This window comes from Pan troglodytes, chromosome 19, assembly GCF_028858775.2.
Source record: "Pan troglodytes isolate AG18354 chromosome 19, NHGRI_mPanTro3-v2.0_pri, whole genome shotgun sequence".
Taxonomy (NCBI): domain Eukaryota; kingdom Metazoa; phylum Chordata; class Mammalia; order Primates; family Hominidae; genus Pan; species Pan troglodytes.
This window is the reverse complement of record NC_072417.2, coordinates 54,144,165-54,171,795: the sequence shown is the minus strand read 5'-3', so window position 1 is coordinate 54,171,795 and position 27,631 is coordinate 54,144,165. Positions and strand designations below refer to the sequence as shown.

Here is a 27,631-nt window from a genome sequence, read left to right as displayed (position 1 = left end):
TTTTATTTTCATAAAATAAGTAATACTATTTCCAGTTTCACTTCTGATTTTAATAATTTGAGTCTTCTCTCTTTTTCTTAGTAAATTTCCTTTCTGATTTTGATAATTTGAGTTTTCTCTTTTTCTTAACAAATTTCATTTCTGATTTTGATAATTTGAGTCTTCTTTTTATTAGTCTAGCTAATGTGTTGCTAATTTTGTTGATCTTTTAAAGAGCTAGCTTTTGGTTTTGTTGATTTTCTCTATTGTTTTTCCATCTGTATGTTGTTTATCTCTGCTGTAATCATTATTTCCATCTGCTAGCTTTGGGTTTGGTTTGCTCTTCTTTTTCTATTTCCTCAAGGTGTATAATTAGGTTATGATCTGGTTATGTTTCTTCTTTTTCAGTGTATGCGTTTACATAAACTTCCCTCTTCACATTGTTTTATTGTATCCCATAACTTTTGGCATGTTGCCTTTTCATTTTCCTTTGTCTCAAGATATTTTCAAATTTCCCTTGTCATCTCTTCTTTGACCAGTTGAAGAAGAGTGTGTTTAATTTCCACATGTGTGAATTTTCCAGTTCTCCTTCTGTTATTGATTTGTAGTCTTATAACATTGTGATCAGAAAAGATACTTTGAATTATTTTAAATTTTTAAGAATGTGTTAAGGTTTGTTTTGTGGCCTAACATGTGGTCTATCCTGGAGAACGTACTGTGTGCACTTGAGAGGAATGTATATTCTCCTGTTGTGGGGTGGAGTGTTGTGTATATGTCTGTTGTGTCCAATTGGTTTGTAGTGTTGTTCAAGTCCTGTATTTTCTTATTGATCTGTCTGGTTGTTCTATTATTGAAAGTGAAGTATTGAAATATCCTAGTATTAGTGTAAGAGTATTTCTCCCTTTCATTCTGTCAATTTTTAAAAATATACTTTGGGATCCTGCCATTAGGTTTATATAAATTTATAATTGTTATATCTTCTTGCTGTGTTCCTTTTTATTTTTATTTATTTATTTTAGATGGAGTTTCACTCTTGTTGCCCAGGCTGGAGTGCAATGGCTCACTGCAGCCTCCACCTCCAGGGTGCAAGCGATACTCCTGCCTCAGCCTCCCAAGTAGCTGGGGTTACAGGCGCCTGGTACCACACCTGGCTAATTTTTTGTTTTTTGTTTTTTAAGACAGAGTCTCACTCTGTCACCAGGCTGGAGTACAGTGGCGCAGTCTCGGCTCACTGCAACTTCTGACTCCCTGGTTCAAGTGATTCTCCTGCCTCAGCCTCCCAAGTAGCTGGGATTATAGGCACATGCCACCATGCCCAGCTAATTTTTGTATTTTTGATAGAGACAGGGTTTCACCCTGTTGGCCAGAATGGTCTCGATCTCCTGACCAAGTGATCCACCTGCCTCGGCCTCCTAAAGTGCTGGGATTACAGGCGTGAGACACCGTGCCTGGCCAATTTTTTGTATTTTTTAGTAGAGACGGAGTTTTCACCATGTTGACCAGGCTGGTGTCGAACTCCTGACCTCAGGTGATCCACTCGCCTCGGCCTCCCAAAGGGCTGGGTTTACAGTCCTGAGCCACCTGCCTGGCTTCCCTTTGTTAATATATACCTTAACAATGTATATTTTCTCCCATTCTATAGGTTGTCTGTTTACTCTGTTGATAGTTTCTTCTGAAGACAGTGGAATACTGTGCAGCAACTAAAGTAGCCACCTAGCAGGATGTGTACCAGTATGGATACATTTTGAAAACACAGCTAAAAGCAAGGTGCAAGGGCATAATAAGCATAGATGGTGAGGGATAGAGCATATTACCATGTTACAAACCCAACACTCTAAAAGCACAATATAGTATATATAACATTGTGTAAAACACTCAAAACACCCAGAACAATACTAGGCATTATCATGGATACATACATATATAGTAAAAGTGAAAAACCATTCAAGGGATGACCACATAGCAATTTTAGGATAATGCTTATTACTCTCTGAGGTGGGAGGGTACATTGAAGCTTTAAAAAATTCTTCCTAGAATAAAAAGATTTTGCAAGTGTGGCAAAATTTAACTATTGTTAAGTCTGGGTACCTGTTTATCATTATTCTTGGTAGTTTCCTGTATATTTAGAATATTAACAATCAAAAATTGAACAGGTGGAAGGACTGTACTGTGCCACTTTTCTGCTTCTGGTATGTGTATGTTTCAGTGCTCTGTGCCTTCCACTGTGGTTCTCTATCAGGTTCATAGTGTATTTCTCTAAAGAAACATTGTAACTTACTGCTAAGTATCTTATGGCTAAGGAGATTGAAGATCAGCCTTGCTTCAGGGGCGTTGTTCACAGCTCAGCAGCAGAGGGCGCCACCCCATAGCTGATGTGCGGTGGGGCGGCCACACCAGGCAGCCCTCTTGGTACAGGGCCAGTGCCTCCCAGGGAAGCACTGCTCCCTCAGCTGCAGGAAAGAGGAATATTTAAGTGCGTGCAGATTTCCCTTTCGCTTGTAGGAAGGGGTACAGAATCCAGCCATTTGGAAGCATACATCATGTTTCTCTGACTGTTCGTGGCCTCGGCTGTTTCTGAGGCTAATAATGCAAGAAACAGCACATGCCAAAGGCGTCTTTGCCACTGTGTCCATGAGCCTGCTGCTGACTTGCCAGGGGTTTTTTGTGATGTATTATTTTAGATTGAGGGGGTTCGTGTACAGGTTTGTTACATGGGTATATTGTGTCATGATGGGGCTTTGGCTTGTAGTGGACTGATCGCTGCGGGAACTTTGTTGTTAAACCGACCAGGGAACTTTCCTTTTATTTTAAGTGGAAAAAGATTATTCATACCTGAAGGAGATGTGTAATCACCAAGCAGAACAGCTAAACAGAACCAGCCTAAAGCTGCAAGAAGCATCATCAGAGAGTGATGCAGAGATCAAAGACATGAAAGAAACCATGTTTGCACTGGAAGATCAGGTGGAACAGCACTGGGTTATCAAGTTACACAGTACTCAACTTATCAGTGAGCTAAAAAATAAGTGGGGTCAAGCCCAGGTGAAATGTGGATTGGAAGTGAGTAGGACACTAAAGAACCCAGCAGCAGTGGGTGACTGTGGGAAGGTTTTTGACCGTGTGTTGGCTGGGGTTTATGAAGAGTCTTTCATTTGAGTGTGCTATAATCTCCCGGGAAGAATGTCACCTAAGAAACAATCATTAATCTCTTAAACTAAGTTGAAAACTGGATAACAGAAGAAAAGAGTAAGCAACATAAGTGACTGTGAAAAATAGCAAATGCTTTGTTGTTTGTTGTTGTTTTTGTTGTTGTTTTAGAGAGAGGGTCTCAGTCTGTTGCCCAGACTGGAGTGCAGTGGTATGACCATACTCACCACAGCCTCAAACTTGTGGGCTCAAGCGATTGTCCCAAATCAGTCTCCCAGAGCACTGGGATTACAGATGTGAATCACTGTACCCAGCCACAAATGTTTCTTGTCTGTGCTAGATGTGCTGTGTGTGAGCCATGCTGCTGCCACTGTCTCTAAGCAGCCTGATCGGCTTAGAGGCCACAAGTTGGGACACTTCAGCTGTGACTGTGTGAGAGTTCACAGGGACTTTTCCTAAGGACATTCTGTGGGGTAGGAATGGGTTATTCAGAAGAAATACCTTGCCAAGCATTGACACTGTGTTGTCGCCAAGCATTGACACTGTGTTGTCTCTTGGAGCTGATAGAGTTGGATGATAGGTGTCAGAGTGGATGAAAAATGTGTGCTCTTGGTCTAAGGGAGAAAACAATTCCTGCATGTGTGCCATTGATGGTAGGATAGCAAGTAACTTACAGATGTTGGCCACTTAGTTGCTGAAGAGGCATCATTATGTGGCTTATGAGCTCATTGTTTACTTTGACTTGGGAAAAGAAATTTTTAAAAGGGATTAAACGTTGCCTGCTTTGTCCAGATGACCCTTATCAAATTATCACATCTAATGTGCTTCGCTTTTGTGACAAAAGACTTAATGGACATGGCCAGGTGTGGTGGCTCACGCCTGTAATCTTAGTACTTTGGGAGATCGAGGTGGGTGGATCACCTGAGGTCAAGAGTTCGAGACCAACTTGGCCAACATGATGAAACCTTGTCTCTATTAAAAATACAAAAATTAGCCGGGTGAGGTGACGGGTGCCTGTAATCCCAGCTACTTAGGAGGCTGAGGCAGGAGAATCGCATGAACCCAGGAGGTGAAGGTTGCAGTGAGCTGAGATCACACCATTGCACTCTAGCCTGGGCAACAGAGTGAAACTCTGCCTCAAAAAAAAAAAAAAAAAAAAAAAAGGTTTAATGGGCAAAGCATTTAGGTCACACCAATCATTACTAAGAATAACCTGGTCAGTTGCCTGAGAAGTTCCCCACACCGTGCAGTTGATCCGCCTTATTCACAGATTCACAGATTGCACATTTGTGAATTCACCTGCTTGCTAAAAATTTCTTTTTTTTTTAGATGGAGTTTTGCTCTTGTTGCCCAGGCTGGAGTGCAATGGTGCAATCTTGGCTCACCGGAGGTTATCCTGCCTCAGCCTCCCGAGTAGCTGGGATTACAGGCATGCGCCACCATGCCCGGCTATTTTTGTATTTTTTTAGTAGAGACGGAGTTTCTCCATGTTGGTCAGGCTGGTCTTGAACTCCCAACCTCAGGTGATCCACCCGCCATGGCCTCCCAAAGTGCTGAGATTACAGGCATGAGCCACTGTGCCCAGCTGCTCAAATGTATTTTAACCCCCAAATCAACACACAGAGTACTTCCACTGAGTCATTTTTGTCATTTTTGGACATGCACAGAGAAGTGAAAACGTTGAGTCATCCAGTGCTTATGCTCCCCACTGAGGTCAGACAGACACTTTACCTTCTCATACTGTACATATGTCTTTTCCATGGTCTGTTTAGTACTGTGCTTTTAGCATTTTTTTGCTTGGTTTTGGTGACTTCGCTGTTTAAAATGGCCCCAAGTGCAGTGCTGCAGTGCTGTCCACTGTCCCTAAGCGCAGGGAGGCTGAGAGAGACCTGCAGAGAAGACACGTATGTTAGGGAAGTTTCTTGAAGGCATGAGCTCCTGTGCTGTTAAGCCTGAGTTACTGAATCGACAACACAGTACATCAGAGAAAGGGAGAGGAAGTTCGACAATATGTATGTAAAGCTGCCCTGACATGCTAAAGGGACATCTGTAGAGTGTGATGCAGCTGTGGAAAAGATGGAAAAGCAGCCAAATTTATGGATTCATGAGAAGACAGCCAATTTTAAAAAGCAGTGGGCAACATTATTGTGAGACTGAAAACCAAAGACACGTACGTGCACATCATCTCAGGTCAGGAAAATATTAAATCCTTCTTGGCTAGTGCTGGTCGGCTCCTAGGTTTCAAAAGGCTGTAAGGTGTGAGAATGGTTAACGTTGCAGGCAAGGCAGGTTGTGCAGATCAGGAGACTGAGGAAAAATTTAAAAATACTTGCTCAGTGTTAGGAAGAAGGAAATGGGAAGAATGAGTTTCCACTGCTGATGAGACTTGCTTGTTTTAGGGAGATATTGCCAGATGCAACTCTGTGCACGAACCTGAGAACTGACTGTGTATTCCAGATATTGATTAGTTGGTTAGAGTGAGAGTTGACAGCACCTGCCTCATTTCTTCTTGAACATGACACGCAGTAGAACTGTGGAACCTCAGCATTCAGTGTCGGTGCCATCCAGGCTGTTCTCAGGATACAGCTGAAAACCTGGACACCATTATCATCAGTGTATCCTTCCAAACCCAGCACCATGATTGTGAAGAAAAGTCAAAGAAGACAAGTTCTGTTCTGTTTTGTTTTTGTTTTTGTGATATTTTGCTGTTGAGAATGGGGTTGTATTGTCCCTAAATCCTTAAAAGTCAGCACAGACACACCAAGAAAACCAGTGTATAATTAATGTCCACAGCAAAATTTAGGCCCACCCCTGTGGTTATATCATCATATATCCAGGACTGACAATAACCCAAGCCATCTTTTGAAAAGCTGTTAAACTTTTTAAAAGGATTTTGAAGTATTATTCAGATATCTTTTTGCTCAGAGACCCCGAGACACACGGATCCAGCCCTAGACCGATCACTCCTTCCCATGAGATCCTGATGGGAGAGAAATGGACTGAAAAATGAAAGGAAATTAGGGGGTGTTTTCTACTCAGCAGAATAATCCCAGACGCAGACTCCCAGGCCCACTAGAACTAGAACTGCTGGGGTAGGACCTGCCCACAAGCATCTTTTTAGCCTTCTCTGGTGATACTGATTCACAGCCTTCATAGAAAACTGCTCTAGGTTAGAGCATGAGGACCTATTGAGGAATTTCAGCTTGGTGACTGACACCATCAGATTTAAACTCGAATGACTCTGATAGCCATATGGAGAGAATTGGAGGTGAGGAGAACGAGGGGCTGCAGGTGTCCTTAAGTAGGGAGAGGCAGGCAAGCCACCTGGGAAGATGTCAAATGCACACATCCTCGGGTTCTGTCTGCCCTTGGAGATTCTGCCTCCTGGTGTCTGGAGTGTGGACTAGAACATCGGTGCTTTTGAAAAGCTTCACCAATGATTCAGAGGCTTAACTGCCATTGAGACCCACGACTCTGGAAGGTGCTTTACAAACCACAGGAGGAATAAGCAGTCATGTGCTCTGTTATGTGAAAGCCTCTATCTCACAGCAATAAAGGACACTCAGGATGATTGCGTGTGAGTGCGAGGGAGGCCGGGCTCGGTGTGCAAGTGTGTGTGGCCAAGGAGGCCTCTTCCCATAGTGCTATTTGGTTGTGCATCCTGTCTGCTGAGACTGTAACCTCAATATGCACCATGTATTTTTCAGATCATCGTGTTCCCTATTTTGGAGGAACTTGCTGCTTCCAGCCCCTCTTTGCAGGGTAAATTGAAATTGCTAAAAGTTGCATTTAGAGTAGAATGCATTTAGAGTAGATTTGAACACCTGCTGTGGCATGTGGAGCTGCCCCTTTGCTACCTGACTTATCTTCTCTCAAGAGTCTCACAACTCTTCCAAGGCCTGTCTGAATTGTCTATTTCTAGGTAATGTGATCAAGCTGGAGAAACAGAAGTCAGATCTGGGGAGGCAGCTAAAGACTCTGACTGAGCAGATACAGGGGAGATGTGGCAGGAGCCTTCACCACCATCTTCCTATAAATTACCCCTCCAAGGTCTGGATCACTCTCTCTATCCTGCTTTATCTTGGAACATTTTCATGACATGGGCCCTGAAACTGTAAGTTCTTGCCAGCAGGAAGTAAAATCAAGCAGTCATTTGTTGTCAGGATGGAGAGCTCTCATAACCTGAAGGTGTAATTTCCACCAGTGCCTTTTCCTAGCAGCAAGACACCGTGAAAGCAGGGCCTCACTAAGCACTGCTGGCTGTTCTTTCTTGGTGACTGATACAGGGGCTCTGGAGTCTCTGCCCAGGCACCAGCCCTGGCAGGCATCTGACACAGGGTTGGGCTCTGGCATTTTCAGAAGAAGACCATGGAATGGAGGTGGTTCCAGCCGGATCTGCAGACTGCGGTGGCAGTGGCCAACAACGTCAAGTGAGAAGCCCAGCAGGAGCTGGGCACTGTGAAGAGGAAACTGCTGAACTGCTGGAGGAGGAGAAGGAGGAGGAGAATGCCTGGCTGCAGAAGGAGCTGGGGGATGTGCAGGGCTGCGGCAGGGTGGTTTCCAGCAGAGCTGCCCCTCCGTGAGTCTAGTGGGCACCCAGGCCATGCTTGCTTTTCACTTAATTACTGTGCATGGGGCTCCCTGGTAGGGATGAGACGCTTCATGTCTCTCTGTGCAAGGCTCTGCTGTTTCTTTTCTGGGATCAGTCTGCATTACCAGTGCTACCGCATCACTAGGAACATTCCATCCAGTGCCCAGTTTCTGCCATGCTTAGCAGCATAAGGGGCTGCTAAGCTTCTCACTTACATATGAAGGGCAAGTTCTAGCCAAGTATCCTGCTAGGCTTAAAGAATAGAAGTCCTGTCTAGGATGCTCCTTGAATCTTAGTATTTATTAGTGCAGGGAGTGCACACTGATAAATACGAGCCCACCACCTTGCACAGGTCACTCCCATGCAGTGGGAGAAGCTGGAATCACTCCTGAGGGGAGGAGCCACCAAATAAGGACACATTCCTCCCGGCCCAGGGATGTGCCTACTTATTTGACAACACCCATGGGCTACTTCAAAAGGCCTTGACATAACTCACTTTATTTTTAAAAGAGTGGAAAACATGCATTTGGCTGATGTATGACATTCCCCTCTGCTCTGGACGGGAAGAAACACATAGCCTGTCAGCCCAGAGAGCTCTGCTAATAGTGACATTTAAGAGTATTTGGGACTACAGTTGCACCAGACAAGATCATTACTTTATAGCCGGACCTCTACCCTCTGGCCACCGAAGGATGTGGATTTTAGGAAAACTAGATTTTGCAGTGTTCCCTGTTGAAACAGCAGTGAGGCCATTCAGGGTGGCCTCTGTGTCTGCTGTTGTTTGTTTGCCTCTGTCTTGCTTCCCTATTGTCTGTCATTGGAAGAAGATCCCAGTCAGAACTTGTGTTGCTTCTCATGGACGCTATTTTAATGATAAATGGTAAAAGGTAAGTCCTAAGTTTCCATGGTAGCCCTGAATAACCAGGTTCTTGTATGAGCTGCTGCATTTCTTATGTATACTGTGAGACACAGGCCATACCATGCAGTGTGAACCCTGGTATTCTAGGAAATCTCCGCATGCATCCTGGCAGTTTAGGACTCCCTGTGCTGCATCCTGCATCTTCAATCTTAACGTCATTGTTTTTTTAAACACAGAATTTTCTTTTTTGATTTTCCAGTGTTTTGCAACATTACTTTCTCAATATAGCAGTTTAATCCCTTACCCCAAAATTTCAAATTTTGGAACTGACACCAATGAGAACATGTCATGGTACTGAAATCAGGCATCATGATGATTTTGCCTGCCATTGTGTTTGGCAGGAAGTCAGACAAGTGCCAGTGATGGTTTCTTGTCTGATTTTGCACTTCTCTGGCAAGCTGTCACCTCTGAAGAGTTGACTACTGGGCAATTACTCGCTCATGGCTCGGTCACTTCTGGAACCTACCCCATGAGCAAGAACTAAAACCAACTCACACCCTCCAAGCTCCCGAAGCCAGCCAGTGTTTCCATCTTGGCTGAATGAGTTCTTGATTGAAACTCAATTTGACTTTGGCAGTCATCTAATGAGAACTCAAAAGTCATCCTTGGTTCAGCCACAGCAAAAGAACTTGCAGAACATTCTCTGATGAGATCTTCAAGTACAACTGAGAGAAGGTGAGAACACCCAAAAAGCACCTGGATCCTGACACGGGATTACCTGGTTCTTAAACTGTTTGCCCCCATGGGCACTCGCGGGGATGGTTGCAGCCATGCTGATAGGCATGAGATGAAGCACCCAGGCAGGAATGCAAATCAGCATTTATTGCCGGAACTCAGTGACTACACAGTGGGATATTATCTAACTCATCAATGATCTTCAGCCCTGTTACACTTTCAAAAATATTTTTATTTCAGAGTTAGAATAACTGATGTTAAGGTATATGGGGAAGGAAGGTGGTAGCCTCGTCTTTGCAGCCAACCAGCAGTATCTCATTCTCAGCCTCATCTTTGCAGCCAACTAGCAACATCTCATTCCCAGCCCCGTCTCCTGCCTCTGTTAAAAGAGGTGGGAAAAGTGAGTAGTTTTCAAGGTCCGTTTAAGCTCTGCTATTCTCTGGACTGGTTGTTCAGCTGACCTTTCCCTGGTGGGAGAGTCAGAAATTCCTGTGCCAGCCTTAGCATCTTTCTGATGCAATCCTTTGAACCTCTTTGACACAGTGGTTTCCCCATTGTTGATGAGCAGTGCATGACACAAGGCTTCTGTAACAGCAGCGGGGAAAGACCTCTGCATTTACTGTGTTTGTTTATTTCTCTTGTTCTGAAACAGTAAATGCTGTTATTTCAGGGTGACTTACCTAATTCTTACAGTGTTTATATAACACCAGTAAACATCCATGGAAAACATCTTTAAAAGAGATCATTAAACACACTTAACATCTGTGCCTAATTAATGCTATTGGTATCTAAATAGAATGTCTGTGATTCGAATGTGTTTTGCCTGCACCACCAGTTCTTGGGTTGTCCCCTCTCGGAGGTGAGCAGTGTGGCAGCACAGCATGTGCAGACTCCGCTGGAATTGGCTTAACTCCGTGTGTGCACATCAGTGTCAGCCCGAGCGTCACTGCATGTGCCCGCACTGCCCTCTGTGTTGCTCTGATGGCTCTAATGGGTCACAGCCGCTCAGCACATGTTCTCCAGCTGCTGCGGAGAGGGGAAGGGCAGAAGTTGGAGGTATAGATTCTTGGGTCCCTAAGGTCCCTTTTCAAGCTCTCTTGCTGCAGATGCTCTGGTACCGAGCCCCTGTCCCAGGTAGAGGGGGCCCATTCCGCTAAGGATTCCTAAACAGTTTCTGAACAGACTTCACCTTAGCACCCATGATGAACAGGGGCTTCTGGCATTTAATTTGGCCCTTAATGTAGAACCTGGTCCTCTCATATCCTCTTACTGTAGCCAGCCTTATCTGTTGACTCACATAGTACTTTTTTTTTATAGTTTACATTTATGACATAGATACACAGTCTATAGTTCTAAATAGCTGTGTCTGCCTCCCTATTCCCTAATCCGCATCTTTACAGATTTGAACGGTGTGGACATAAGCTTCTCTTAGGCCTTTAGGATTTTTAGGTTGAAATTATGAAAGAAAAAAAGTTTTTTGGCCTTGACAGTAAAGGGAAGCACAAGCCTCTCTGTAAATTCTGGAGGGGCCTGTGGTGTTCATCATGGGCATCTCTGCTTCACCGCCCAGTTCTTTGTTGGAGAAGTTCTGGTGGAGGAGCCTAGTACAGGCATTTGTAGTCTGACATTTTTTTATGTCCGAAAACCTTTGGCTTCCAAAAAATTGGAGCAGTAGGAATTAAAACCCATTGGCCTATCCTGGACATTAGCTTGTCCCTGTAGGACAGTGTAAGCTGGAAATTCTTGCGTTTGTGAACTAAGACCGTGTTGCCTTAGGGTAACTCCTTTACAGCCTCTCCCTCCCCATTTCTATTTTCACCTCTCCGTGGGCTCTGTCAGCTAGCAGAGCATTTGGTGGAAGAAAGTCAGCCCAGCTCTTCCCATGATTGGGAGCCGCAGCCATCTCTGTATGAAAGGGGGAATGTGTAGAAGAGAAATTACCTCTTTATAAAGAGCCCAGGTGTCTCCTTGTGACATTCACTGTTTCTCGGAATCATTGCCTTTGAGTCTGCTTTTTGTCCACATTTTGGAATCAGCTCACTGCATGATCAAAGATGATCCTTCACTCTTTTTTCTTTTTCTCAGAAGCTTCAGCAGTCTTTTATTTGGAGAATAAAATGAAGTTGTACTGAAAAAAGAAAGTACAGGTCTCATGAAGAAGAGTTATTTGCAGCTGGAATGTTGAGAGGGCACAGTGGCAGAGCAGATCTGAGTAATGCTTATTCCGCAGAAGTCAGAAAGTTTGGCTTCCTTCTGTGGGGTCTTGATTGTGCCTCTTCACACAGGGTCTGACTTCATTACCTCATCTGAAACTAAGTACCACTAAGCTTTGGTTTGATTTCCAGAATCTTGCTGGGCTAAACACAAGTAGATGTTTCGTTCATTGTTGGGAATAGGCCCCCAAAATCTGGCCATAAACTGGCCCCCAAACTGGCCATAAACAAAATCTCTGCAGCACTGTGACATGTTTGTGACAGCCATGACGCCCACGCTGAAGGTTGTGGGTTAACGGAATGAGGACAAGGAACACCTGGCCCACCCAGGGCAGAAAACCGCTTAAAGGCGTTCTTAAACCACAAACAATAGCATGAGCGATCTGTTTAAGGAGAGCATGCTCCTGCTGCTGATAACTAGCCAGAGCCCATCCCTTTATTTCGGCACATCCCTTTGTTTCCTGTAAGGAATAGTCTTAGTTAATCTATAATCTATAGAAACAATGCTTATCGCTGGCTTGCTTTCAGTAAATATGTGGGTAAATCTCTGTTTGAGGCTCTCAGCTCTGAAGGCTTGAGACCCCTGATTTCCCACTCCACACCTCTATGTTGCTGTGTGTGTGTCTTTAATTCCTCTAGGGCCACTGGGTTAGGGTCTCCCGACCAAGCTGGTCTCAGCAGTTGATCATAAAGGATGCTGTTAAGCCAGATAGGTAAGCATGGTGACAGTGGCAATAGAAATCTAATGGAAAACGGTTGAATGACAACTACACCAAAAGCCTCATGGATGAAACTCAGCCTGGAAACTTAGTGTTCAACTCAGAGCGATCCACAATTTTATGTGGATTTTAAACTTCCAGAAATGTGATTTTAAACGTCCAGAAATACCTGTGTTTGTGAAGATCCAAATCCATTTCAGCAACCTCCATCAGGCAGAAACCTCCTGCAGTTCTCAGCATGGAGCTATTAGCTATCCAAAGGAAAGCTAGTATCTGTTTTATCCAAAGGATGAGACAAGGCAAGAGTTACTGTCTAATAAAAGGAAAATTAGGAACAGGAATGCTCTTTAAACTCAGGAAGATGTTTTGGGGTGTCAAACCAGACAGCACAGAATCACTAGAAACATTAGCTTGGTGTGAGAAAGAAGAGACATTGATATCTTCTGTGTAAAAATAAATACTTGCGAGTAGGACTGCAGATTCTGGGAGCTCTTTATCTCGTATTCAGAGTTGTTGGGATGATTTAAAACTCATTTGCTGGATGTTTTTAAATATAAAGAGTAAGAAAACTGCAACCTCAACTTAAAAGGCACCACTGTATTTGCAGCCCACATTTTGTCCTATCCTTACTCCAGGTACTGCTGAGTATTTTTATCTGTAAGCATTTGTAAAATGCTAAATAATATTGTTATACAGAAGCTCGTCTGCTGCTTAAGGTTTTTTTTTTTTTTTTTTTTTTTTTTTTTTGAGACGGAGTCTCGCTCTGTTGCCCAGGCTGGAGTGCAGTGGCGCAGTCTCAGCTCACTAACCTCCATCTCCCGGGTTCACGCCATTCTCTTGCCTCAGCCTCCTGAGTAGCTGGGACTACAGGTGCCCGCCACCACACCCAGCTAATTTTTTATATTTTTAGTAGAGACGGAGTTTCACCGTGTTGGTCAGGATGGTCTGGATCTCCTGACCTTGTGATCTGTCTACCTCAGCCTCCCAGAGTGCTGGGATTACAGGCGTGAGCCACCGCGCCCGGCCTGCTGCTTGAGTTTTAATCACCAGCTATGTTTCTGCAGGGCCTTTATGTCATTTTGTTCTACATTTTTTCATGAATATAGTTTCAGAACTTCAAAGCCTCCTCAAATAATAGAATTTGAAGGAGAAACAAGCTGGACTTTAAATATAAGTTGTAAATAGAAGGTTGAGCTGGGATATGAATGATTTTATTATTAGAACAAGAGGACGTGGAGCAAAAACACCAGTTTTGCATAAATTAATTTTTAAGCAAAACTGTAGAATCTCAGAAAATATAGTATGGACTTTTTAGTCTAGATGTGTCTTGTTGAAATTTAAAAATGAATAGATTGGTGAATTAATGTATTGGATTTTCTCCTAATTATGAAGTAATATTTAGGTATACTGGTAGCAAAATGGAGATGTGTCAAGAAAAATACTAATCTTTCTCCTCCTTCAGTACTCACCCTGCAAGGTAATCACTGGTAACAGTGTGTATATTTTTTATTAATCATAAAATATATAGGCTTCATTTATATGTGTTTAAATATAAACAGGACTATGTTCTACACAGTATGCTGCACCTTCACTTTTTATTTCATGTAACATGGGCATCCTTCCAGGTCAATACATACAAAGAGAACTCATTTTAAGAGCTGCATGGCCTTCCACAGGAGGGACGTGCCCTGGAATATTCAAATATTGTCTTACTAATGCCAGCAAGGTTATAGTTTTCTTTGTTATGAATAATGCTATAATACGAGTCCTTATTCATATAGTCCTATATAGTTGTGATTTTATTTTTATAGGATGAATTTCTAAAACTATGACTGCCGCTCTAGAGAATATACACATTTTTATCTTAATAGATGTCTCCAGGTTACTCACTTGACTGCTGTGACATTTCACTTTCTTTTTTTGGTTTGTTTTTTTGAGACGGAGTCTCGCTCTGTCACCCAGGCTGGAGTGCAGTGGCACGATCTTGGCTCACTGCAAGCTCCACCTCCTGGGTCCACACCATTCTCCTGCCTCAGCCTCCCGAGTAGCTGGAACTACAGGCGCCCGCCACCACGCCCGGCTAATTTTTTGTATTTTTTAGTAGAGACGGGGTTTCACCGTATTAGCCAGGATGGTCTCGATCTCCTGACCTCGTGATCGGCCTGCCTTGGCCTCCCAAAGTGCTGGGATTACAGGCGTGAGCCACCGCACCTGGCCGACATTTCACTCTTGATGAACGTGCCCATCTCTGCATAGTCTGAGCAGCCACAGAAAGTGTTGATCTTATTTTTGCCAATAGGATAAGTGAAAAATACTATCTTATTAGATTTTAATTTGTATTTCTCTGAGCGTATTTTTATGTGTACTAACCAATTGCACTTTCTCTTCTAGAGTTGCTAGTTTAGCACTTTTGCCTATTTTTTCACTGAGCTGATTGTTTCTTTCTCATCAGTTTATAAGTCAGTATTTTATTAGGGATGTCGGGGTTTTTTTGTTTCGTTTTGTTTTGGGGGGGTTGTTTTTTGTTGTTGTTGTTTTGAGACAGGGTCTTGCTTTGTCACCCAGGCTGGAGTGCACTGGCACGATCACAGCTCACTGAAGCCTTGACCTCCCAGGCGCAAATGATCCTCCTACTCAAGCCTCCCAAATAGCGGGGACTACAGGCGAACACCACCATGCCTTCCTAATTCGAATTTTTGTCCAGATGGGGTGTCACTTTATTGCCGAGGCTGGTCTTCAGCTCCGGGGCTTGAGTGATCCTCCCACCTTAGTCTCCCAAATCACTGGAATTATAATTGTGAATCACTGTGCTTGCCCAAAGATGTGTTTTTATCCCCAGTGCACTACAGGCCTTTGGCTTTAACATCCGTATCATAGAAAAGTTTATATTTTTATATAATGTTAACTGTTAGTGTTTTGTTATTTCTTTTTGTTTGTTTGAAGGTTTTCCCTCTCCAATCTTATTTGTTACAAATAAACTATTAAGTTTCATTCTCTGTTTTATGCACGTGCACACACAGACACACACAGATACATACACACACACACACACACACACACACACACACACAGGCGTTTGATCCACCTTTCTTTATTTAATCTGATGTGAGCTGTGCATCTTTCTCTCCCGGTTAGATAGCTGGTCATGCCAGCACTATTACCAGAACCATCCTTTGTCCACTGAATTGAAATCTCACCTTTACATGATTCATTTCGTCTGCATTCGGAGAGAACTGCCCTAAGTATGCCCCCATTTCTTTTTCTTTTGAGTTAGATCTGCTTTAAAATATTAATGAGTTATTAGATTGCTTATATTATTTTTAACTCACCTTTCATTTTAAATTGTCATCTTTAATTTATGTCTTCTTATTTTATTGAATTTTAAGGTAGATACTATCAGTGTCAAATTGTTTCTGGTCATGAATTTACAAACGTTGGTCCTCTCTTGAGTGCAGTTTCCCCTTCACTTTGTATTATGAAATATTGGCATCGGCTGGGCATCATGGCTCATGCCTGTAATCCCAGCACTCTGGGAGGCCTAGGTGGGTGAATCACCTGAGGTCAGGAGTTCAAGACCAGCCTGGCCAAAATGGTGAAACCCCGTCTCTACTTAAAAAAATACAAAAAATACCTGGGCGTAGTGGCACGTGCCTGTAATCCCAGCTACTTGGGAGGCTGAGGCTGGAGAATCTCTTGAACCCAGGTGGAGGTTGCAGTGAGCTGAGATTGTGCCACTGCACTCCAGCCTGGGCGACAGAGTTAGACTGTATCACACACACACACACAAAATAATAATAAAAATTTAAAAAAGAAATATTTGCATCAAGCAGGGCATTATTTTGTTCATCACCTTCTCTTGCTGAAGCAGATCCAGGTGTGGCAGGGCCTGACGTTTGGCCCAGGTCAGTGTCTGGATCCTGCTCAGTTCCACTGCCTTTACCTGACAGTGCTTAGGATCTTCTTATGACTGAAACGTGTTGGAAGGTTCTTGAAGGTGCATATATATTACATATTGAAAGGTACAGACGCTCAGGTAGAGTAGAAAAGGGTGAGTGCCTAACGGGGAAATTCACCTGTGCCCAGTTTGTTCTCTGCTTGGTGAGCCTGGAATACAGAGCCAACTCTCTGGGTCTACATTTGCATGCCCCTCGTCCATTTTAGATGCACACCATGGCTTTTCCTGCCCTGTCCCTTGTCACTACTGTCCTTTGTGTCTGGGGTAAACCAACCTTGGCCTCCTCAGATGTAAATTCCTCTTGTTCCTGATCCTTTGCCAGAACGCCCTGCATCTCTCTGGGCTTCTTGTGCTCCTCACCAGCCCTGGCCTTCTAGGGTGGGGGACATTAGTGGAGGGTTTCCCTTATCTCCATTTTCTTTGGAAGGGATTTGGGGGAAAGCTCTTGGTATTTTATTTTAATTTCCCCCCCACCACATACTCTCTATTAGCAGAAATTCTTCAAAATGTAGGCTTGTAGATGATACCTGACTACAAGATTTTTACTGTTTCTTTGATTCTTTTTGTTCAGATTTGTAGATGAAGATGCTTATGTTCAAATTGCCATCTTATCCTGTTTGATTTTATTGTTGAATATGCTTATATTGAAATTTGAAAGTGAAATTCAGAAGATACTGTTTTGACATCTGGAGAGAGAGTACTTCATAATTTCTGTCTCACAATAGAGGGACAAACTTCTCTTAGATTCGTTTTGTGTAAAACAATAATAAGTATTTAGAGAAAATTACGCTCCAGGCAAGGGCATAGAATGAGCAAAGGCACAGAGGCAGGACATAAAAGAAAAAAAACTTCAGGTGGCTGGGTGTATAGTCCAAAAACTAGACAGGTAGAGGGGACTCATGGGAGATCAATCGAAAGGCCTGGGGCTGGGCTTCATCCAGGTGTTCAGGAAAGATCCCAGCAGGCATGAGCATGTGGTTGGCACAACCTGCCCTCTTCACAAATATTAATCTGCCAGTTGTGAAGGTAGCAGTGGTGCCATGCAACGCTTCCCAAATGGAGTTACCCTTGAATACTTAAAAAATCATCATGGGCTGGGCATGGTGGCTCACGCCTGTAATCCCAGCATTTTGGGAGGCCAAGGTGGATGAATCACTTAATGTGATGAGTTCAAGACCAGCCTGGCCAACATGGCAAAACCCTGTTTCTACTAAACATTAAAAAAAAAATCTTGTATAGGAGCTCACCTGTGCCTGGATCAGAATAAACAACATAAAGTGGTGTCTTGAGGAAGTAAAAGCTATAGACAATCACTGACAGTTGAAGACTCTGTTCTCTAATATAACAAAGAAAGCAACAAATTAGAGAGGTTAAATAAAAGTTTTAAAGGGAAATAATTACAGACATATATGTATGTGGTCTTAAATGACAAGGTAAGACGTAGAAGGCAGACCAACATTCGGTGAGGAGGGCCGTGCGCCTTGTTGTGCTCTGTGGAGACGCTGCCTGCTTATAGGGTGCGTGCGTGTCACCTGCTGTGTGTGACGCACCATCAGAAAGTCTGGCCTCCAAATGTTATTCACAGGTATGGGTTGCCACCTTGTAAGAACAGATTATTGTACAAAAATAGGAATGTTGAAAGAAATATTGGGAATGTTTTTTCTTAAATATTATTATATTTTAAGAAGAAATACCATCAGCATTATTTTTGGAACCTTGTATACCTCTCATAGAACACTTGTGCACAACAGAAAATTTGAGAAAGGCCTGGCCAGAGCTGGATTTGCATCCCAGATTTACCATTCATGAACCATGTGACCATCATCAAATTTTCCTCTAAAATAAGAGATAATGTGTGGAGGTTTTGTGGAAAATTAAATTAGATAACATTTTTAAGACACATGGTACTGTGCCTGTCATATACAGTGGAGTTATACTGTATTAGTTTGTTCTCACTTTGCTATAAAGAACTACTTTGAGGCTGGGCACAGTGGCTCATGCCTGTAATTCCAGCACTTTGGGAGGCCAAGGCAGGAGAATCACTTGATGTCAGGAATTCAAGACCAGCCTGGCAAACATGACAAAACCCCATCTCTACTAAACATACAAAAATTAGCCAGGCATGATGGCATGCACCTGTAATCCCAGCTACTTGGGAGGCTGAGGCAGGAGAATCGCTGGAATCTGGGAGGCAGAGGTTGCAGTGAGCTGAGATTGCCCCACTGTATTCCAGCCTGGGAGACAGAGCAAGACTTAGTCTCAAAAAAAAAAAAAAAAAAAAAAAAAAAAAAAATTGAATTACCTGAGACTGGGTATTTTATAAAGAAAAAAGGTTTAATTGCCAGGCACAGTGACTCACACTTGTAATTCCAGCACTTTGGGAGGCTGAGGCAGGCAGATCACAAGGTCAAGAGATCGAGATCATCCTGGCTAACACGGTGAAACTCCGTCTCTGCTAAAAATACAAAAATATTGGCCGGGCATGGTGGTGGGTGCCTGTAGTCCCAGCTACTCAGGAGGCTGAGGCAGGAGAATGGCATGAACCTGGGAGGCAGAGCTTACAGTGAGCCGAGATCACTCCATTGCACCCCAGCCTGGGCAACAGAGCCAAGACTCCATCTCAAAAAAAAAAAAAAAGGTTTAATTGACTCACAGTTCTACAGGTCACACAGGAAGCATGGCTGGGGAGGCATCAGGAAACTTACAATCATGGTGGAAGGTGAAGGGGATGCAGGTACATATTCACATGGCTGGCAGGAGAGAGAGTGAATGAAGCAGGAGGTGCTACATACTTTCAAACAACCAGATCCCTTGAGAACTCTTATCGCAAGACAGCACTAGGAGGACGGTTCTAAACCGTTAGAAACTGCCCCCATGAGCCAATCACCTCTCACTGGGCCCCACCTCCAACAATGGGAATTACAATTCAACATGAGATTTGGGTGGGGACACAGAACCAAACCATATTATGTATGTATATTTGTTTCAGTGAAATTTTCTGTTATTAACATAGTTTTATATGCTGGGGACAAACAGAACACATGCTTCATTTTGTTGTGTTAAATGTAGCCCCTAAACACAAAGCAACTATTTCATCAGTGATGTAACTAAAGAAAGAGCCAAACTCAGTGGCTCATGCATGTAATCCCAGCACTTTGGGAAGCTGAGGCAGACGTATCGCTTGAGTCCAGGAGTTCAAGAACATCCTGGGCAACGTGGTGAAAACTCATCTCTTAAAAAAAAAAAGAAAATTAGCCAAGTGTGGTGGTGTACATCTCTAGTCCCAGCTACTCTGGAGGCTGAAGTGGGAGAATCACTTGAGCCTGGGAGATTGAGGCTGCAGTGAGCCGAGGTGTTGCCACTACACTCCAGCCTGAGTGATCCACCTCGGCCTCCCAAAGTGCTGGGATTACAGGTGTGAGCCACCAGGCCTGGACACTAATAGTATTCTTTTTTTATTTTTATTTTTATTTTTTATTTTGAGACAGAGTCTTGCTCAGTCACCCAGGCTGGAGTGGGAGTAATCTCCACTCGCTGCAACCTCTGCCTTCCGGGTTCACGTGATTCTCCTGCTTCAGCTTTCCAGGTAGCTGGGATTACAGATGTGTGCCACCACTCACACCGGGCTAATTTTTGTATTTTTAGTAGAGACGGGGTTTTATTCTGTTGGTCAGGCTAGTCTCGAACTCCTAACCTCAAGTGATCCACCCGCCTCGGCCTCCCAAAGTGCTGGGATTACAGACATGAGCCACCATGCCCAGCCACCAATAGCATTCTTAATAACGATTTTCTTTGGTTATTCAGTTCAGGCTTTGTTTTGTGAATGCCTCCTACACACATACACCTACACCTACACATACACATACACACACACACACACACACACACACACACACAATTATATAACATGGTGAGTATTTAGTGAGTATTTCTCTAATCTGCTTAAATGATGCAGGGCTTTCTCATACTGACTCGTATTGTTCTAGCCAAGCAGACTGAGCATTTGAAATAACATTTTAGGATGCCCAAAGACAGGGGTACTGGAAATTAATTCTTGTGGCCTTGCTTTTTTCTTATACACTCTGAATGAGTCTATTTATCATTCAATATTTTGAATTGCAGAGAAACTTAGATAACTGAAAGGAATACCTCAGCAGAATGTAGGCTTCTCTATTTTGTTCTCATTAAATTATCAAAGAAGAAAATGAACATGAGTTATTTAAAATGATTGTCCTTGGAGGCCTTTGGGACCAAGTCATTTAAATGGACTGATAAGAAGGTGGCCCATTTTGTGTCTTGATGACCTTCCTGAGAATGGCTGGCACAGACAGAGATTTTTTTCTCCTCAGACCTAACCTGATTTCATTCTGTTTCTGCATATTTGCCAACCGGATTTTATTCTGTGTAACATAAAGGGGAAAATGTGAAAACCAGTTCCTGTCAGTAAACCTTTAAAAATTATTTAAAAACCCAACCCCTTACAATTTGTTAAGTTCCTAATGGTTTCTTCCAATGAAGTTTTCAGTTTACTGATTTTTTTTTCCACTCAGAAGCAGGGGCTGTGAAGTCAAGAGTGTAAGACAGTGTGGGTTAACTGTTTTAAGTTCTGTTTCTGTGAAATGTATTCTATTCATGTTTACAGAGCAACAGAGGAAAGCTTAGAGAATTAAGTACACCATAAATTCAACCACAGAAGCTTATGAGTAGCTAGATTAACTTCAAAACAATCAGTAAATAAATATTTTAAACTTCCACTGACCTTTTTAAAAATCTACTTCCAGATACGTTGTTTGAACTATTCTCATAAATTAGTCATCTTGCAAAACAGCTGTGACAATATGATGTAATGAAGAGAGCAATGATTTAGCAGTCAGAAGGCTGGGAGTCCTTGTCTTGGCTCATTCACAGGGAGATCACATGACATGCAAAAGTCCCCTAGATAAGGGAGCCATACATGAGAGGATTGAGGATTGGGTCAATGATCTATCATAAAAGACTTTCTATGAGTCTGTGCTTACACTTAGAAACCTCACAAAGAACACACCAGGGAATTTGGGTGAGAGCAGGAGCTTCAGCTCATGCAGAATTGCAGTGTTATTTTAGAGTTGTGTTACGACTCTTAGGCTTAGAAGACAGAATGTCTGAGTCAGGAATCTGTTGTGTATAATGGATTGCACTCTCGTTGGCTTAGACGGAAAAGCGTTAAATGGCTTGCAGAATTGTTGGGAGGGCTGAGCTTCCAGGAGCAGCTCCCAAAGTCTCCACACAGAATTGGACCACCAGGGAACCTGCTCCCTCCACCAGGACAGGAGCCTTAACTTCAGAAAGCTGCCCACCCAGTTGGAAAGCTGCCACCACAGTTACCAGCACCAGAAGCATCTTGTCTCTGCTACAGTCTCTGTGCACATAGTGAACGCCCTGTGCCCTGCCTCTCTCCCCCTGACTCAGGTGCCACTCCGGGTCTCGCTCAAGTCTTTCTGATGATGGAACTTAAATCACGCCCAAAATCCCAGCTGCAGGAGAGCTCTGAGATTTCATCTTTCCAGCCTCTGTGTGCCACGTGGGGTTTGGAGCATTTGCCAACAAGCCAATCCACTGCATTCACCATTGACAATAAGCAAAATGTTTATGATCAGTAACATTTGCATTTTTTCACAATTTGCAGCATACAGACTTCTTAATTAGAGCTAATGTCAAGTCATTCTACATATAAAAATATCATTTTTGACCGTTTCTCAAGAAACAGCTTTTTAAAAAATCAAGAGCAATGCCTACATTATTTCCTGATGCAAAGCTGGTAGAGAAAATAGGATGTTAAATTTAGAATTTCCCTTCCGGCTTTGTTTATTTTCTCCACATCAGCTCTGTTTTCCTCTGTGTCTTTTTCTCCCATGGGGACGTCCTCCACCTTTTCAGTCTGATTTGACCTTTGCCATGCAGACCTGTGGATGAAGAGCCAGAGTCCCCCAAGGTCGATGCTGCTGGCCAGTGGCCTGGTGTGTGTGTTAACAGAACATCTCCAACGCCCTCAGAGCCCATGACCACCATAAGTCACTCATCAAGTCATTTGACTTGGGATGCCCTGGTATTTAATCATTTTTTTCTATAAGCAAAGTTCCACATTCAGACTTTGGCCCGGCATATCAAACGTTTCTTGACTGTACCCTGGCCCCACATTGTTACAACCACAAGGGCACTTTCCAGGTACTACCACATGGAGCTGCTGCAGGCAGGAGCCTGGCCCAGGCTCCGGGGAGGCACTGATGGAGAGCCTGACTCATGAGTAACACAAAAGCAGCCTCTTCCTCTCTACCTCTTCGTCCTCTCCAGTTCCTACCTTGCCTCATTTCTTTTCTGCCTCTCATAGCCATTAAATTCAGGTCACTACTATTTGCCATTTTCTTATTTCATGAGAAATAGCACGGTCAGCCAGAGGCTTCATCTCCAAGGAAACCAGGCGTCACAACTGTGCACCTGACCCTTTTGTAGGCACCCTTGGCCATCCCCATCTTGCAGCCTGCTAGACATTTTTCTACCTGGTCTTGTATGTGAGCACCTGTGTTGATCTGTCACTTCTGATCTTGGTGTGCTCCCAGGATTCCTGGAATTTTCTGATAGACTCACAATACCCCTTTAGTCATGTTTATCTTCATGTATGAGAAAGATGCATAGCTATACTTCATACATATACTGTACACATAAAGATAGCAAATAGAAGAAACAATATGCATCTGTCCACTGTAACAGTATCTTTCTTCCTGGACTGCAATGAACATGCCATTGTATTGAAAGACTCTAGTAGGCTGGGCGCGGTGGCTCACGCCTGTAATCCCAGCACTTTGGGAGGCCGAGGCGGGCAGATCACGAGGTCAGGAGATTGAGACCATCCTGGCTAACATGGTGAAACCCCGTCTCTGCTAAAAATACAAAAAATTAGCTGGGCATGGCGGTGGGTGCCTGTAGTCCCAGCTGCTCAGGAGGCTGAGGCAGGAGGATGGCATGAACCGGGAGGTGGAACTTGCAGTGAGCCGAGATCGCCCCACTTCACTCCAGCCTGGGCAACAGAGCAACACTCTGTCTCAAAAAAAAAAAAAAAAAAAAAAAAGGCTGTAGTAAAAATTAATCCTAGAATGTACCCGGTTATTATCTCTGCTAAAATAGTTTGCAATTAAATTAAATGAAGATTAAACTACACGTATTGAAAGACATGAAAGCCCAGTGAGTGAGTCAGTGAAAATGGGAAATGAATTAACAGTCACAGTTTGTGCAAGAACTTTCCTGTTCCTTCCTCCCCTAGGCACCTCATCATTTAAACATACTCGTTTTACTCGGTTGTCCTACATCTAGGACTGGCCTCCACTCAGCTAACTCCTCCTCCCCTCTCATTTCTCCAATTCAGCTCTAGTCCAGAGGAGAAAAGAATAATAAATATCACACTAAACACCATGGAATACTTCTCAAGTCACCAAAGAGGTAAATCAAAAAGTATTATTTGCTATTTTGAACTGGAACAACATGTAAATGTTCCCATCTCTTTTCTTGGCAGATGGAACTGGACAGAATACTTCTGTCCATAAGGCCCTTAGAAGCCCCCTAAGCGAAATACCAATGAGGACCTCCCCAGCAGCTGCTGTCTCTCCTGCCAGGTAGATGAGCCCCAGGAATAACCACTGCTTATGGTTTGTTGTATATCCCTCTAGATGTTTTTCTTTATACATATGTGTGTGTGTGTCTGTGTCTGTGTGTGTAGAGAGAGGGTGTGTGTTGTGTAAATTGGGTTATACTACACATTAGTCCAACACTTACTCATTTCACTTTATCATTGGAATGTGAGCTCCGTGAGGACCGAGATTTTTGTTTATTTTGCTTGCTAACACATCTTTTGTCGGTAACAGGGAGTGAAACATGGTCACATCATGATAGAAGCTCAACAAATATTTGTTGAATGAATAAAGGAATATGTCTGAGACATCTTTACATTGCAACATTTGGAGAAATGATTCCTTTTTGTAAAGGTTATATAATACACATCAATTTATATAGCCATACTTCTACTGATAGATTTTAGGTTACTTGGGGTAAACAATAAAGTGAAGATCCTTATGCAATTTTTTGACCACTAAAGGGGCTATTTCTGCATAAGGGTGGATCAAGATTCATTTGCAAATATGAGAGATCACTGTAGTTAAGCAGAAAGGGATTTAATCCAGGGCATTTGGTACTGGAAGGGCTGGAGAAGGCAGTAGGCTCTGTCCACTGAGCTTCCAGGAAGGGTTCCCAGAGCATCTCAATGCTGGTCCAGTAAAGGAGCTTCTGTTCCTGCCAGAATCAGGAAGTCTTTCTGTAGGTACATGCCCAGGTCCACCACTGCTGCCAAGATCTAGGATCAGCCTTGGGACCACACAGCCACAGGTGCAGTCCATGCCAGCACACCATGCTCTGTGCCTGCCTCATACTGCCCAGAAGATGATGGAACAGACCTAAGAATCTCCACTTCCCTGCCACAGAACAGCAAATGCCTTCCCAGCCATGTTTGCCAGGAGAAGCTGCAGAAGGGCAGCCTTCTACTCCCTGTACCTTCCACATCCTCTGAGAAGGGGCCTGTTTGACAGAAACTAGGCCACTTAATGAGCCAAGCTTTAAGGACTTTGGCAAATACACCCCTTAGCTTTCCAGTCTCATATAAGTCAATAAGTCACCCTTCAAAGAGATGAGGATGGAATCAAGTGAGCCTGTCCTGAGATCTTCCACACATTGATTCCTAGAAAAGGAAGTGTATTTGACCTGTCTTGGCACGTTGAAAAACTTGATAGACACGTTGCCCTCAGTTTACCCTCCCACTCATAGCATGCAAGGTACCGTTTTCCCAGAATTTTCACACTCTATAAATTTTAAAGATTAAGTAAATGAACAATAATAACTTGATTTACTTTGTCCTTCAGTAAGGTTGAGCACTTCATATGTTTACAGACCGTTTATCTATCTTTTATATGTGTGAATGAAAACTTACATACTTTGCCTGTATTTATTTTGAGGTATTAGTCTTTTTCCTATTTGTAAGAAATCTTGATATATTGTGCTTTTTAACTTTTTTATATGTAATGCTATTATTTTCTTCATCTTTGAACTTTCTTTGGAGTTATATTTTACTGAAGAAAAATGTTGCATCTTGTATTCAGTGCTTTCCTTTATGATTTTAAGTGTTTTGTTTCCTGCCTTAAAAAGACCTTTCTAGCTATTAGATTATGAAAATATTCTTCCTTAACATCTTAAAGAAGTCTTTTATTTGTTCAGTCTTAAAACCCATAGAAACATGGGTTTGAATTTAAGTGATCTTTCCCTATCTTAACTGACTTCTGGACTCAGAAATAAATACTCTTTGAAGGAAGATTACATCATCCAGAACCTCAACTTATAGCCACATTAAAAAAATATATGGTGTCATAGTCAATTTTAAAAATACTAAGTATACAAATAGATAATACCAAATGATGAAAAAAACAAGAGAAAACTAGGCAACAGAAACAGACACAGGAGATCCAGATATTAGACACGGACTTTAAAACAACTGAGATTAATCCAGTAAAGAAAATAAGTAACAAGGTGGATAATTTCAGCAGAAAACCACAATCTATAAAAAAGAATCCATTAGAAATGTTGTAACTTAAAAATAAAATGCCTAAATTTAAGACTCAACAAAGTTTACCTGTAGATTAAACATTTTCAGAGAGGCTTAAGGAACTAAAGACAAGTTGATAGAAATATCTGAACTGAAGCGCAGAGAAAACAAAGAATAGGAAATAGAGAAAAGGACATAAGAGCTATATGGGATGGGGTGAAGAGCTATATGGGATGGGGTGAAAAGATCTAATGTGTAATTGGAGTCCCCAAAAGGGAAAACAAGAAAAACAAGACAGATAGGGCAGAAGCAGTATTGGAAGAGATAATGGCCAAGAATTTTGAAAACTAAACAGATGTTAAGCCCTAGATTCAAGAACAACATGAACCGAAAGCAAAGTAAGCGCAAAGAAAACCACCTAGACACATTAGGCTAAAACTGCTAGTAATGAAAGAGAAAGCATCGTAAAAGCACTCAAAGGGAAAAAAGAAACCTTAATATCAAAGGAGCAAGAGCTAAAACTGACATCTGCCTTCTCAACAAAAATGATGGAAGCCAGAAGACAATGCAGTGGCGTCTGCAAAATGCAGAAGGAATGCCTGCTTTCCTAGAATACCGTACTTGGTGAAAATACCCTTCAAAAGTGAACACAAAAGGAAGATGCTTTCAGTACAACAAAAACAGATTTCTTTTTTACCAGTGTACTTGTGATGAAAAGATTATCTTAAAAAGTTCTGCATGAAGTTTGTTCTTTTAAAAGATTATTAAAATTGATGAACCTCTGACAAGGCTGATATAAAGAAAAGGCATAAATTAGCTATATCATTAATTTTTAAAGGGGTGTATCACTAAAGATCCCATAATTATGAAAACAGTGATGAGGAGATTACAGATTAGTGCTCTGTATAGTACTACTCTGTAAATTAGAAAATGTTGATGAGATGGTCAAAATCTTAGAAAAACATCACTTACTAAACTGACATAAATAGTAGTAGGAAATCCTGATAGTCTGTAATTTAAATAATTTTCTCAAAGGAAATGCCAGGAGGCCCAGATGGTTTCATCATGAAATCTCCCAAACATTTAAGGAAGAAATAACACCAATCTTATATATATTCATACAGAGACTAGAAAAAGACTAGAAAAAAAGGTAAACTTTCTTAGATCATTTTAAGAGGCCAGTGTATCTTCGATACCTAATTCTTGCAAGGACATTAAAAGACAGGAAAATTAAAAGGTCAGTGTCTCTCATGAACCTCCATGCAAAAATCCAGAACAAAATCTTGGAAAACCTAATTCAGAGATACATTTATTTATTTATTTACTTATTTATTTTTGAGACGGAGTTTCACTCTTGTTGCCCAGGCTGGAGTGCAATGGCACGATCCTGGCTCACCGCAACCTCCGCCTCCCAAGTTCAAGTGATTGTCCTGCCTCAGCCTCCCGAGTAGCTGGGATTACAGCCATGCGCCACCACGCCTGGCTAATTTTGTATTTTTAGTGGAGGCGGGGGTTTCTCCATGTGGGTCAGGCTGGTCTCGAACTCCTGACCTCAGGTGATCTGCCCACCTTGACCTCCCAAAGTGCTGGGATTACAGGTGTGAGCCACTGCGCCTGGCCTCAGAGATACATTTAAAAGATCATGTTAAATTGGGTTTATTCGAGGAATGCAAGGTGGTTTTAACTACTGAAACCAACCAGAGTTAATTTACCACATTAACAAAGGTATAAAAAGTATAGTCATCTTAGTAGATGATAGGAAAATATGTTCAGTAAAGATTAATACCTTTCTTAATGAAAAGTCTTAGAAAACTAGG

At 42.5% G+C, this 27,631-nt stretch overlaps 1 protein-coding gene across 6 annotated transcripts in view; it reads left to right on the top strand.

Annotated features, from left to right (window-relative positions):
* LOC129137611 (cytospin-B-like) overlaps nucleotides 1–27,631 on the top strand; it is a 123,202-nt gene that overhangs the window by 11,307 nt on the left and 84,264 nt on the right. For 4 of the 6 annotated variants that reach the window (XM_063798968.1, XM_063798969.1, XM_063798967.1 and 1 more), the window contains exons 2-3: nucleotides 23,595–23,668; nucleotides 23,742–23,841. In XM_063798968.1, coding sequence (XP_063655038.1) covers nucleotides 23,595–23,668; nucleotides 23,742–23,841 — 174 coding nt within the window. The remainder of the gene's footprint in view (nucleotides 1–23,594; nucleotides 23,669–23,741; nucleotides 23,842–27,631) is intronic. The other 2 variants (XM_063798966.1, XM_063798965.1) reach the window with 1 other exon arrangement.